General features: G+C 40.1%; 1 protein-coding gene across 2 annotated transcripts in view; it reads right to left on the reverse strand.

Moving 5' to 3' along the window:
* IGF2BP3 (insulin like growth factor 2 mRNA binding protein 3) overlaps positions 1-13,191 on the reverse strand; it is a 113,400-nt gene that overhangs the window by 18,564 nt on the left and 81,645 nt on the right. For both annotated transcript variants that reach the window (XM_075083032.1, XM_075083033.1), the window contains exons 9-11: positions 12,740-12,862; positions 10,203-10,338; positions 8,219-8,350 (exon numbers count right to left, since the gene is read on the reverse strand). In XM_075083032.1, the coding sequence (XP_074939133.1) occupies positions 8,219-8,350; positions 10,203-10,338; positions 12,740-12,862 (391 nt within the window). The remainder of the gene's footprint in view (positions 1-8,218; positions 8,351-10,202; positions 10,339-12,739; positions 12,863-13,191) is intronic.

The raw sequence follows: 13,191 nt of genomic DNA on the forward strand, positions 1-13,191 counted from the left end.
GCAGCTCCAACATCACACTTGCAGCAACCTTCTAGTGTGGCCAGGAGCTCATCACACCACCTCCCTCCACCGTCTGGGTCTCTGGGCTGGCAACCTGCTGTGTTCAGAGCAGAGCTGCTTCCCCCTTACCCTGCAAGCATTACTTCTACATCATATGTAAGGAACACTCATGTCACTAGATGAGCCAAGATTGCCTTTCTGAGGCAATCAGCCCACAAGCAAGGCCATGCAGCTCTACCTCTCCCTCCCATCAGTCCTGCACACCCAGAAAGTACGCCATGCAGGTGGGAGCCCACTGTCCTGCTAGCTGAGCTGCTCCTCTCCTCTTGGTTAAAAAACCTAAGCAATAACCCCTGCCTGCACTTCCGATTTGGGGATTACTGCATTTCAACACCTGAAACTCAAACACAGCTGGTTATTCCACACTGGTCAGTACCTTAAGTGAGATGCTACTAAAATCATCTCACTTAGTACTACTCGCTCCACTTCTTGGCTCTCAACTTCAGTACTTTTCATCACCATCATCTTCTACCTGGCAAGCCATGGGGATCTCCTCAGACTACTAGAAGTCACTAACAGGACCACACCTATCAGAAGTGTTTCCAACATGAAAACCTGGCCAGGAACGAGGGGCTGGAAATCACAGAAGCAGAGAAAGAACATTTTCTGGCAGGCTGGTTATAAGGCATTTCACGAGCAGGAACAGGTCTGACATATTTCTGAACATGGCATGAACTTTTTGTTTTTGCAAAATCTGATTGGCCACAATGCCAAAAAAAGCAATCTGCCACCTCTGATTCTGAATAGACAGCCAAAAAGCAGAAATCCACATAAGGAACAGATTGTGAAACTACGCAAGCAGGAATTTTGGTGGTCATTCACAAACAACAAACATAGGTATTTGGTGTTGTAACACTGCATAACCACCAAAACAAAAGTGCTTATGTATAGAAACACTTCCACTTCAAAAATCATGGCTGTGACACACCGGCCACTTGGGTACTCCAGAGTCCTAGAACTTGCCCATGAAATCTGTGGCTTTGAAAGATACAGGCATTCATCAGCTCTCATTTACAAAGACACTGCTCTCAGATTCCTTGACAGCTGCAAGAAAAACAGGTTGTGAAAACACAGAAAGGTCACTTATTTTTCCATCATATTTAACAAACCAACAAACCAGAGATAGAGCTAGCTACATCAGAATGAGGACTTGACCTATTTTTGTTTCTGGCCTGAAGGAGCTCAGCACTCTCTAGTAACAAAATTTTATTTGGCACCTTAAGGAATTAAATTTCCCATTTAGTTTAACTTTCAGAAGATGCTGAGCCTAGTACTTTGAGCTTGGGAGTCTGAGACGTTCAAAGGAACATCGATTAAATCTTCTCATGACAAGAATCTGGGAGCAGGGGACCAACACAAATTCTTATCTCCTGTCCCAAGGAACTACAAATATCACTACAAGTATTCAAACCTGCAGCAAAGCAGCAGCCATTTGTATTTTAAAGAGTGTGCACTACTAGTTAGTGAGTGATGCTATTTGCATTACAACAATCTCAGAACTGTAAAAAGAACTATTAAGAATAACTGGAGGCTTCAACACCTTGGAAAAAATACCAGCTGTCAACTTGCTAGATCTTTGTACATCATACAGTGCCAATTGCATTTTGCTTCCCTCACCGGGGGCCAGTTCATCTCCAGAGGCAAAATAGTTTCTGATTACTCCGGACATGGATCCCTGCCAACACAGCATGGTAGGAGCATAAGACTGAGGCAGTGGGAGGACCAACCATTTTCTCCACAGGGCAGAGCAATCCTCCAATGTTACGCACCATAGAGCAAGTTTCTTAGTTGTCAAAAATGTATTATTAATGAATTTAAGAAACTAAGCAGCAGGAAAGGTATGTTCAAGGCACCGAGGTTACAGTCTTCAAAAGAAGTCCAATTAGCTGGCAGTGCTTTTTTTTCAGGCAATGCTGTTGTCCTATAGTGCCTTCCTCAACACCATGTGCTGCACATGTATGGTTTTCATTTTGCTGATATAAAACCATTTTGTAAGAACACAGGCAAATCCTTCTTCACCCCCCAGAACCACATCCTCTTTTGGCTGTAGGACAGCTCCTCACAAAATCATCTGCTGCTTAACAAGCTAGGCAAATTAGGGCAGAGCCACTTACAACTACACACATTATAGATGTACATACATTACTACCCCTGGGTAGTTTGGACATAACAGTTGCACGAGCTAATCCTACCAAACCCAGACATCCAAAGGAGCCCAACTCCACCAAGTAAGAGTCAAAGTACCTGGAAACATAGGACAGTTTTTCCTCTTCCTTGTCTCTCATCTATGCTCAGGGCATCAAATGAAGGCCCTCAATGAAGCAATTTTTCATTTTAAATTACTTTTCTTTCCTGCCAAAAGCACAATACAGTTATTTCTTCTCTTACATCTATGCGATATAGAAGACTCTTCTTTACTATTATTAAAGAAAATCATTGGAGAATAAAGGAATCTCTCTTGACCACAACATCTTCTAAGGAGAAAGTTTTCCATTGGCGTGTTCCTCACCTGCAACAAAAAGCTTCAAGAGATGGCAAAAGGAAAGAAGGAAAGCAACCTATCAGCCTAGCTGTACAAGACTTTTTTGTCATCAGAAAAAGGTGGTTTGATTTCTTGATTTTATTTACTGTAGCTGCCTGACAGGTTAAACCACACCACTACCTTTTGCCTGTTTGCCCTTTTTTTCCTTCCTTCCGAGAAACTTCTACGCTTATCACATAAACTGAAAATTAACCGTGAGGCCAAAGAAAAGGTTAGAAAGAGTGCATTTTGAGGGCAGAGCTTCAAGAAGCTACAACAGGTGTGCAGAGACCAGTAGAGAAAGCAGTCCTACTGTGAGCAGGGAAGCATCTCTTCACCTTAGCTAACTTTCACCCAGCAGTTCAGCTGTCTCTTGCAGGACCTTACAGATGCAGGAGAGCAGCTGGCACGGACTCCTTTTGTGGAGGAAAGCTGTCTACTTCTCACCTTCTTATATGTTTGAGTACATCTGCCATGCAACAGAGATTTAATTCTACTGCTCTGTTCCAAGACTTTCAAGGGCAGGATGAGCTCTCCACAGGTTAGCCCTCCTTCTCCCATACCCTTGGGATGCCAAATTTCATTCAGACCCAAAGGCTACAAAAGAAATGCAGTCAGATGTACAATTAAACATGCAAGGTTTCAATTATAACAGGAAGGGTGCAACCCGCTTAACGCCAGTAGATGGGCTAGGCGTATTTAATTACATTACTGTACACAGCTGAACACTAAGGCAAGGATTTCTTGTTTGTTTGGAGCTTTAAAATCTTCAGTGTTGCATGAGAAAAAATTCTATTCTTGAGAGACAAGTATGTGCGTATTCTCCCCAAAGTTCAGAAGACAGAAGCAACAACTTCATCAAAACAGCTTTGAGCAGTACAACACTACATCTGAAGCAGTTTGGCTGGGATACTTTCTAAACCATTTTTTTGTGGCAACATATCTTCTGGAAAAAAAATAAGCATGGGGCATATTTACTTTTGCAGAATCTTACTCTCTTCCTCATAGAGATCCCAATTCTTTGTGCAGGTGCTCAGCTCATGACATTCATTATGAGCGATAGTGGGCAGACTAAACTATTTGCAATTGTGTCAGAACTGTAACACAAGCATTTAAGTGCAGAGGTAAAGAGAAAGATTTAAGGGTAAACAAAGTTGTGATTCTCCAGGCCCAAAAGCAGCTGGATGGAACATCAGCTACAAATAGGCACAGAAAGGCTAATGGTCCTTAGTAGGGTCAGTCAAGGCCACAAATTCATCAAAAAACCCATTAGTTTTATGATCCTCGTGATACAATAAGAGTAAAATCATGCCCATTTGACAGCAAAAAGAATTTTTTAACTCCTGATTTAAGGCATTTCTTAAATCCTCCTTTTTCCTCACACCTTAAAACTTTTCAGTAATTCCCACATGTTCCGATTTGCTTGTCTTTTAGGAGGTCAGAGGAAAGTATACAAGTCTTGGATTTTTGCAAAAAGAGACAGGAAAATTCAGGAATCAAAACACAATATGCAGTTAATTGCATCCCTTTTAAATGGCTACACAAAATGAGTGCTTTAAACAGGCAAACAGAGCTTGGACTTGGCAAATAAATTATACAGTTGCAATATCAAGAATTGTTTCTAGTCATAGGCAAATATATATAAAAAAGAATGGTTAGCCTGCACTAGATGTGGTGCTCAGACACTGTTAGCCACGTGCAGTAGACATGTGCACATACATGCATGTTTATATCTGAACAGACAAGTACCAAGGACAGGCTGTACCTTCCTGTATTGGACTCTACTGCCAGGACAAAGGGTAAAGCAACAACCAGATTCTTGGTGAGACAGAAACTGCAGCTCATTAGATTAAATTAGTTAAGACTTTGGTGTTATACACCAGTGTGAACCATCATGGAGACGCATCACAGAATGAGGTCTCAGTCATGTGGAAGTTGTTCTCCTGAACGCAACCCAGTGCAAGGAGCTAAATGCAAACCAGTGTTTGGTAACACCGCCATCCCCTAAGTTTGTGACACCGGACTATTCCTGAATCAGCTGAAGAACAGTGTTTATGCTCTTCTCAAACATGCCTTGAAGTTTTGTATGAAGAGGGAGAGGATGAAGCATCACTTAGCTCATGTTAACAGAGCTAAACCTAACTACTCAGTTACATCTGAATTAATCCATCCCCCTGAATCCTCAGTTTTAGAAATACTTGGCTACAGCTGTATATACGGGTGTTCAGACCTGTCACTTCAGGCTTTGGCAATGTAACAAATTCCTAGCTCTGTTTACTATTGAGATTTTTCTCTTTCCACCTGTATAAAGAAGCAGCACCATGAATGTGACAAACACTTGTTTCAATAATTAAGATGACACCTTGATTTCTTTGGGAACAAGTCCTACACAAGGTCACAGCAACACCTTGTCGCTAGAAGTAGTACATATGAAGGATCAGCTCCATATGGAAACTCTCCAGCAGGTGCCCAAAGCTCACCCACCTACCTCTTCTGACCCAAAGGAGAGCCACTTGCAAGCCCATCCCCACAACAAGGTGAAGAAAGGATCCATGCATTCAAATATATTTAAACAAATGCTTCATAAACCTCAGGCACATCATAGTGGGGTCCCAAGGCTCATTATATGGTTTGTAAGCACACATTGACAAAGGACTTCAATGACATTAGGTGTCAAGAGGCCCCTGATGATGATGGTGTGGCTGAAATTGCTGAGAAATACACCTTTGCTCAGTCAAGCAAACAGGAATCATAGGGAAGAACCACCCATGTCCAGCCCTGGGCAGAAGGCAAAATTTGCACTGACAAAAATAAACAAGAGAGCAGCAGGGTACACTTCTTATACCCTGATGCCAGCAGTGTTTTTAGAAAGGATTTTCAGCTGCCTGAAAGGGATATCCTTAATGCTAGCTAACCAGTGCTCCCAAGAGTACAAGGACATCCACTCAAAACAAGCTTAAGGGCCTCGGGTTGCCCAAACGCCTTTGCCAAAAGAAGCATCTCTAACAAAAAGCTCATAGGTAAATGGACATAAAGCCTCCCTGTGATTTCTTCATTAATGCTTCTAAGGCTTTCTTTCCCTGAAGCCTCTTTTACTCACACAGATTTTTATTTTTTTAAATCCCTTATGAGCTCTCCTAGATCCCCTTCTGCAGTTACCTTTAGCCTTTAAATTGTTTCAATTTCTTCTTCAAAAATATAGGCAGCCCTTTTATTTTGCTCTTTCTACTTCTACATGCCCCAATACCCTATTTAATTAGTGCCTTAATTATTCTACTAGAGAAAAATTGAGAGGAATAAAACTCAGAAGTTACAGAAACTAACTTCATATACAAACAAGATTTAAGTCATTGTCCAATAAAGTAAAAAAATTAAAAATGGAAACTTTGTTTCCTGGAAAACTGTACCCATTAAGAGATAAAATACTTTTCCTTGATTTCCTCTCCCCACAGAGGGACAGCTACGCCAAGTATTCTCAGGGGCTGACTTGCCTGAAGCCCACAAAACCACCTGCTCTTTTCCAGATAAGGTCATATAAAAGAAAGAAAAGCTGAGATCATTTCAATTGTTCATGCATTTGTTTCAGAAGCCCTAAATATCAGGTTATGGGCTGTCTTGGTACCACCCCTAATCTCCACAGAAGTCATCAAGAGTTTATCCTCTAAATCTGTGAGTTTATATCCCTTCTTTTTGCATGTTAGGTCGTCACACACCTAGACTATCTGGAATGAGAGCTTGTTCAGAGGACTGAGCAAACAGCACAAACAGGATCAAGAGAGAGTTCAGACAGTATGGTCCTTCCAGCTGCAAAGTTTCCACACTTCTACACAATGACACTTATTTCTTGATGCCTTTTTCCAGATGTTGCCACTATCCTATTTCCAGAAACCTGGAAACTGCCAGAGATCCTAAACAGGCCAAAAAAAGCCTGCATCTGGGGGGGATAAAGGTGCACTAGCAACAGAGGGACAGACAGAAATAAGACCAAAATCACCAAATTCAGCACTGTTTAGATGCATATTTAAAGCAAAAGCAAGAACCACAACAAAAGGAAAAAGTGGGAAAGAAATTAAAATAAACTAAGCGAGGAACATAACTGTATGCTTACAGTACGAACCTCAAGAATAGCAAAGTAGTTTGCAAACCTGTAGTAAAAAGAAAGAAAAAGCTACACTTTTCATTACCACTGAAGTAAAGAAAGTTATATACCGCTAAGAAATCACCTCTAGTTTCTCTTGAAAAATAAATAAATTGAGGCAATCCGTTACCACATAAGGCATTTTATACAATACAATGAACCAGAAACCTGAATTTTTTATTTCAGTCTGCTGCTCTAATCAAAGTGCAGAGGGACTGGGGCAAGAAAGATTGTTTGTCATAAATAGAGGTACTGTTATTAGCAGTAAAATAACCAAGCAGAAACACATTCCCGTTTTAGTTTTCATTGGAGCACTTTTTCCTGATAAAGCCACTATTATACTCAATATAGTTTATAATACATTCATAACACCCAAGTTGTTCATTCCCACAAACAATGCTACGAGTGGGAATTTTCCCTGTTCTTTGCAGTGACATTTTCTTGGCTTCTTCCTCTGGGAAAAATATTTCGGAAACAACTTCCCTTTAGTGCAGTATATGCAGACCCATTTGAGTTATTTGATGAAGTTCAGCATGCTGTGCTGCTTTTTCACTTTTCTAGCTCACGAGAAGTCTCATACTTAGCTCTCTAGATGTTACTGTTGAGCAAAGAACAGGGCCAAGTCAGCCACATCAGAGTTTGCAAAGCTCTGTCATCCACTTGGAGTTAATTTTGAAAATTCATCTTCCATTGAGTTGCTAACAACAACCACCACCAGAAACAGGGAAGATATGAAAAAATCACCTTCTCCCTGTAATGAGGTTGTCTTTTCATGACCAGCAGGGCACCATCTCTTTCCAGAAAGACTCTGCAGCTTTCTGATACAACAAATTCTGCTCCTTAGCAGATGACCTCATTTATGATTACTAATCAGCACTGGATTTGAATAAGATTCTAGTGAACTTTTTCACATGTTTCTTAGAGAGCAATATGGCAAGTAAATCACAGCTTTCTGGAGGTTAATCCATGTAATTTAAATCCTATATATTTAGCAATACTGCATTTCAACAGAGCTTGTACATTTATAAAACTTCTACATTCAAACAAACATTTTTACCTACTTATAGATACTTGCTTTATGACGAGATTCTTTTCTTTCCGTATCAATAGGAATACAATTGCAGACTAGCATGATTAATTGCAAATTCGAGCAATTTTTAAATTTTGTTTTATATGAGATTTCTTTCTGTAATAATTCAAGTTGTCTAGAAAATAGGATCTAACAATTTTCTAAGAAACAACATTTTCTGGTTTCACTGAACATCTGACTACATGACCAACAAATGCCTGCTCCCAGCCACGGCCACAGAAACACTTTCAGTACACAAGCAGGAAGACAGACATTTAGAAAACTGACAGAACACAGCTACTAAAACGCCATTCCCAGCTCTTTGAAATAATTTGGCAAAAATACAGCAGACTGATTAGTTTTGAACAGTAGCATTGTACAGATTAGTATCACCATCCACTAACCATCCAAAATCAGAGACTTTCCTTACCCCAAATGGTGGATATGAAGCAGCAGCAGCAGCGGAGGCAACACTCACTGCGGGAGGTGGTATTCCTGAAGAAGAAGGTGGGAACAGACCCAAGGCATTCAGATTTAATCCAGGAATTAAATGTGCTTGAAGCTGCAATGGCAGAAGAGTTATTTAAGATTTACAATCCTGGTTAACTTTAAACAAAATCCTCATTGGCAGATACTATTAATGTTTTGAGATGATGTCAGTATGTTATTTTAAAAAAAAAATCTCCTCCGTTACCCCAAGGACTCTGCTTCAAACATATTTCCGAGATACATACACAGACCAGTAACATTAAACACACATAGTAAGAAAAGCAGCTGGGAATCACTTGCTACTACTTAATCAGTGAAACATATGACAAACTTTATAGCAAGAAATTCAGGCAATAGTACAATTTACTTTCAGAGTAAACAAAAATTATCAGAGAAATAATATAATCTTGGCTTTATACTAAAAGGCACCCCTCTAAAAACAGAAAAAGCCTACGCACAAGATCTAACTTTTCATACACCAGGGGTATATGCCACACTATAACCCCATCCTCCTTCCCATATCCTTTCCCTCCCATGCCTCGTAGAAGATGAAGTAAGATACCCCCACGTTTGTTGGGAAAGCATCAACTATAAAGTTGAATGTCCCTTGTATGACCACATCTGAGAAGTGGCAACATCATGTAGTAGGAAACATTTGTTGCCCATAATACAAAATTTGTCAGCACCCTCTTTCAGTTTTCTGGGTTATTCCCCAGAAATACGACTGTGCTTTGGAAATACCTCAGCTAGAGACAGACACCATTGCAGGCCGTCAAGATATCACAAATCCCCTGAAAACTTCATCTAAAAAAACCTATCCCAATAATCACTACAAACTAAACTTGAAAGCCATCTAGTAACAGAGGTCATTTTCTGCTTACCACACCTTTGCCAAATAGCAGAGCAGCCTCAAGCGACTCCTATGTTCCTGCTCGCTATATGAAGCAAAAATGCACTACTATAAAATACTTCGTTTTGTCCTTGTGTGTAGTTTGTGTCCTGCAATTTGCTTATAGTATGGGGAAGGAGGACAAAACTAGGGAGAATATTCTCTCCATATGGTAGGAAAACCATGAAGAACAGCCATTTCTAGAAAATCAGAGACTACTGTAAACTGAAAAATATTTCCAGTCTGATTCTAGACCATAAGATTTGGATACACACACAAAAAGCTCTTCATAGGTTATAAAAATTCAGTCTTTTCTCAATATGCATAAGTAATACTTTGTCAAACTACTGAGGTGTTCTTTATTGTTATATAATCACCAATCATCTTTGAATAACTAAATGTCTTTATCATCTATATCAAGAAAAACCTTAATAAAGCCTTCTTAAATTAAATAATTGAAAGCAGGAGAGATCCTTCTTCTGTATGTTGTTATGCTTTTAACAAAGTAGTGATTCCCAGTCTCTTAAAGAAACATACACAAACTAGAGCACATAAACCACAACTGTACGTAAATATACATTCCTTTAGGTTTTTGCAATAAAAAATGAAAAGCTCATTCATTTCCTTAATCTAACACAATTTCTCAGTTCCCCTACCCAAAACAAACCAGGAAAAACCTTCATTAAAATAGTATACAAACATAAATAAATAAAAACCTCACCCAAGCCCCATGAATTAATACAAGAAGCAACAGAGAGAGGTTGCAAGAGGAAAATTCTGATGGGATATTAGGAAAGAAATTTCCCCTATAGAGCAGCGAGACAGGGCACAGGCTGCACAGAGAGACTGTGGACTTTCTACCCATGGAGGGGATCAAGAGGGGACAAGTCCCTATACAACCTCATTTAACTTTGAGGCAGGCCCTATTTTGAGCAACCCCCCTGCTGGGCCAGGCAACCTCCAGAGGTCCCTCGCACCTAAATCTTTCCATGTTCCAGAAAGTTCCAGAAATGGCCCATGCCATAAGACAACTCACATTCATAGCAGCAATATCATTTTCATAGGACTCCCTGATTTTCTTCATAATTTCTTCCTCAGCCTTGGCACAAGTTTCAATACTGCCTTTAACTGTAATTGTCCTTTCCGGATTATAGAGTGTCAAGTCCTGCAATCTGCAAATGAAACAGAAGTACAGTTAATTAGCAAACAGCTGAGGGTAATCCAGGTTTGTCATTCAAGCGCGATGAATTCCGAGCATGTCCAGTTTCCCCTCCAAAGAGCACGGTATCAATTCATAACAGGGCTCAAACAGTTCTCAGAGAATCTGGAGAAACTCTGTCCTCGCAGCAAAGGCAACAAAAACCACCACAGCGAGGTTCAGCATCAGATGGTTGAGGTGTGCTTAGGTGCAACACAAGATGGAAACCATCACGCTCTGTAGGAACATGAGCTGCTGTGCAGTAGAGCACAGTTCAGATTCATACTCCACACCAGCCCTACCAGCAGAGAGAGGGCTTCAGATATTTTAGATATCCCAGAAACACAGACTGTAAGAAAGTTTCTTTCCTTGAGAACAATAGTGGATTCCTTAAGGAAGGAGGGGGAAAAAGCCCAACCCTCAGTGAAACTGCATGAGAGCCTCCAAATCCTCATAATGGGAAAACCAAAAGCTGTCTGCAAGTCAACATTTGCTGCGAAACACTGGTAACTCCTCAGGAAAAATGAAAGGGTTACAGCATTAAATTAGTAACAAATGCTGACCTACTAAGGTAAAATGGAAGACATCAACTGGGAAGCCATGGCATATCCATGTACTAAGAAAAAGTGAATTGAAGGGGTGAAGGAGGCAGGGAGGGAGTCAGAGCAGGATGCAGGAGAAGTGAGAAAGCCCATGACAGGAAGGAGAGAGGAAGAAGCATGCAAGGCTTGTTTTCTTGCAAAGCAGGCATCGTGGCGACCTGCGCATCTCAGTTAAGCAGTAGCAAGCACGAAATGCATCCACAAAGCAATCTTTTAAGTTTCCAGTGTGCGAGCACCAAGTTACTGCCTCAAGGAGGAAAGTGGTGAAAAACACCCCAAAGAGAGGGAACGCTTTCCCAAATCATCTGCCTTACTTTAGGGACAAGCTTACCAAAAAGCCTAAATGAAGAGATCAGGAGAAAGACTAATTAGACAAAGCAGAATCAGTGGGCTCTATTTTATGTACCGATTAAACCAGGCAACTTCATGGACCTGTTTCAGGCATAGCATGACAAGCATAATCTTGAGGCCAAGATTTTAATGCAAATAAACTATTAACTTGTTAAATTAAAAATACTCTGTGTTTACAGATAATGCATTGTTTGTGTCATCATCAAGAAAAGACAAGTTGGTTTCACGGAATGAAGACCATTGTCCCTTTTCCCCTGTACATAACTTTTCCCTTTAAGAAATAGCATTAACAGCCTGTGTATTGTTTGCAAACAAAATGTTTAAGCCAACATAATTAAGAGCATGCTGGCCTTACAAAACCTATTCTTGAAACACACTTATCTCTCTGCTTTTTCTCTGATTGATTTGCTTCTCTTCCTCAGACTAATTCCATAAACCTTTACATACCTTCAAAGAAGGTCTCAGATTCTTTCACCCAGTTTTGAGTTTCCTCTTTTTGAGGAAACTCATTCACTCCTAACTTCCTTGTTTGAGCTATTTTTTGCAGCACATTTTTTTCCCCCTCCTGGACGTATTCACACCTCTTCATGTGTCTTCCAAACTTTCTCCCTTCCTACAGCCTATAAGCCTTATTCTCACCCTTTCTGGCTAAAGCCTAAATCCAAGATGCCCTCAAATGCTTGGAAGTTCACACCAGAGTATTAGCTATTCAGAACAGGAGGTTCTCTGAAAATATTGCTCCAGGGTGAAAGTAGTATTAACAGCCACGCTTCTACAGAGATGTTGATCTAATCAGTGACTTGCAGATTTCCAGTGACGGTGAAAACTCCTGTTTAACATCACCTAAATTTGAACAGGTCTTAGTTAACCTTCACAAACTTGCAGACCAAAAGCTATTACTTTGAAGCAGACTAGTCAGTGTATCCCAGTTCAGCTGCTAGTGGCCAAGAGGGACAGATCTGCTACCAAGAATACTCTTTTCAGTATTCATTTATTTCCTTCCCTCTTGCCCAAAAATGTAATCTATACCAGAAACTAAACCATTACTAATTTCACTCTTTTTCACACATAGCTCAGAACTGATCCAGGCTTATAGTTTAAAACAGTCGTCATTACATATGGTATAATACGTTAAAACAACCAATGCTTGAAATACAGTCTAACACAAGCTCCACATAGACTATGTTATTTTTAGGCTTGCTCTTGACTAAGTTTACAATGAAGACTCACTGTTTACATTAAATTTAACTGAGCTTAAGTAACAGTTTCTTCCATATTATGGAAAGGCCTCCAAAAGGCTGTTATCTCAGCCTTCAAAACATACATAATATTCTTGTAAGAACTCTGTACCTGAATGTACCACAGCGACATTGCTGCTGTTTGAGGCATCTCACCAAAAGACTAAGGCCATGGAAAACTTACGGAGATATCGTGATTTTAGTATCTGTGTCCTGTTCAATTTTCTTCAGGTTTCTTCCTTCCTTGCCGATAAGTCGACCAACAAAGTTGTTATGTGCCAATATCTTCAAGGGAATTTCTTCTGTACTGTAATGGAGGTTACACCCAGTGAGACTTTGAGACCAGAGTGCAAATTTTTATGCATGTCATGGATAAATTTTATTTTCATAGAAATGTCTACAGCTCCCGCTCACATACACATGTTTACACTAGATAGAGAACAAGTCCAAGTGGAATGCATATTTCAGCACTATCATCTATAGCTCCATTGTAACATGCCTGCTAAATAAAAGTTAGACTGAAGTAGCAAGAGCTGTTGGGAAGCAAAAAATATACCTTAAAGCTTTTAGTGAGAACTCACAACTTGTTATGCTCACTCTGATTAAAAGCTATTAATTGCTCAGGAAACTCCGATA

The sequence above is a fragment of the Phalacrocorax aristotelis genome, chromosome 2 (genome assembly GCF_949628215.1).
Source record: "Phalacrocorax aristotelis chromosome 2, bGulAri2.1, whole genome shotgun sequence".
In the NCBI taxonomy this organism is placed as follows: Eukaryota; Metazoa; Chordata; class Aves; order Suliformes; family Phalacrocoracidae; genus Phalacrocorax; species Phalacrocorax aristotelis.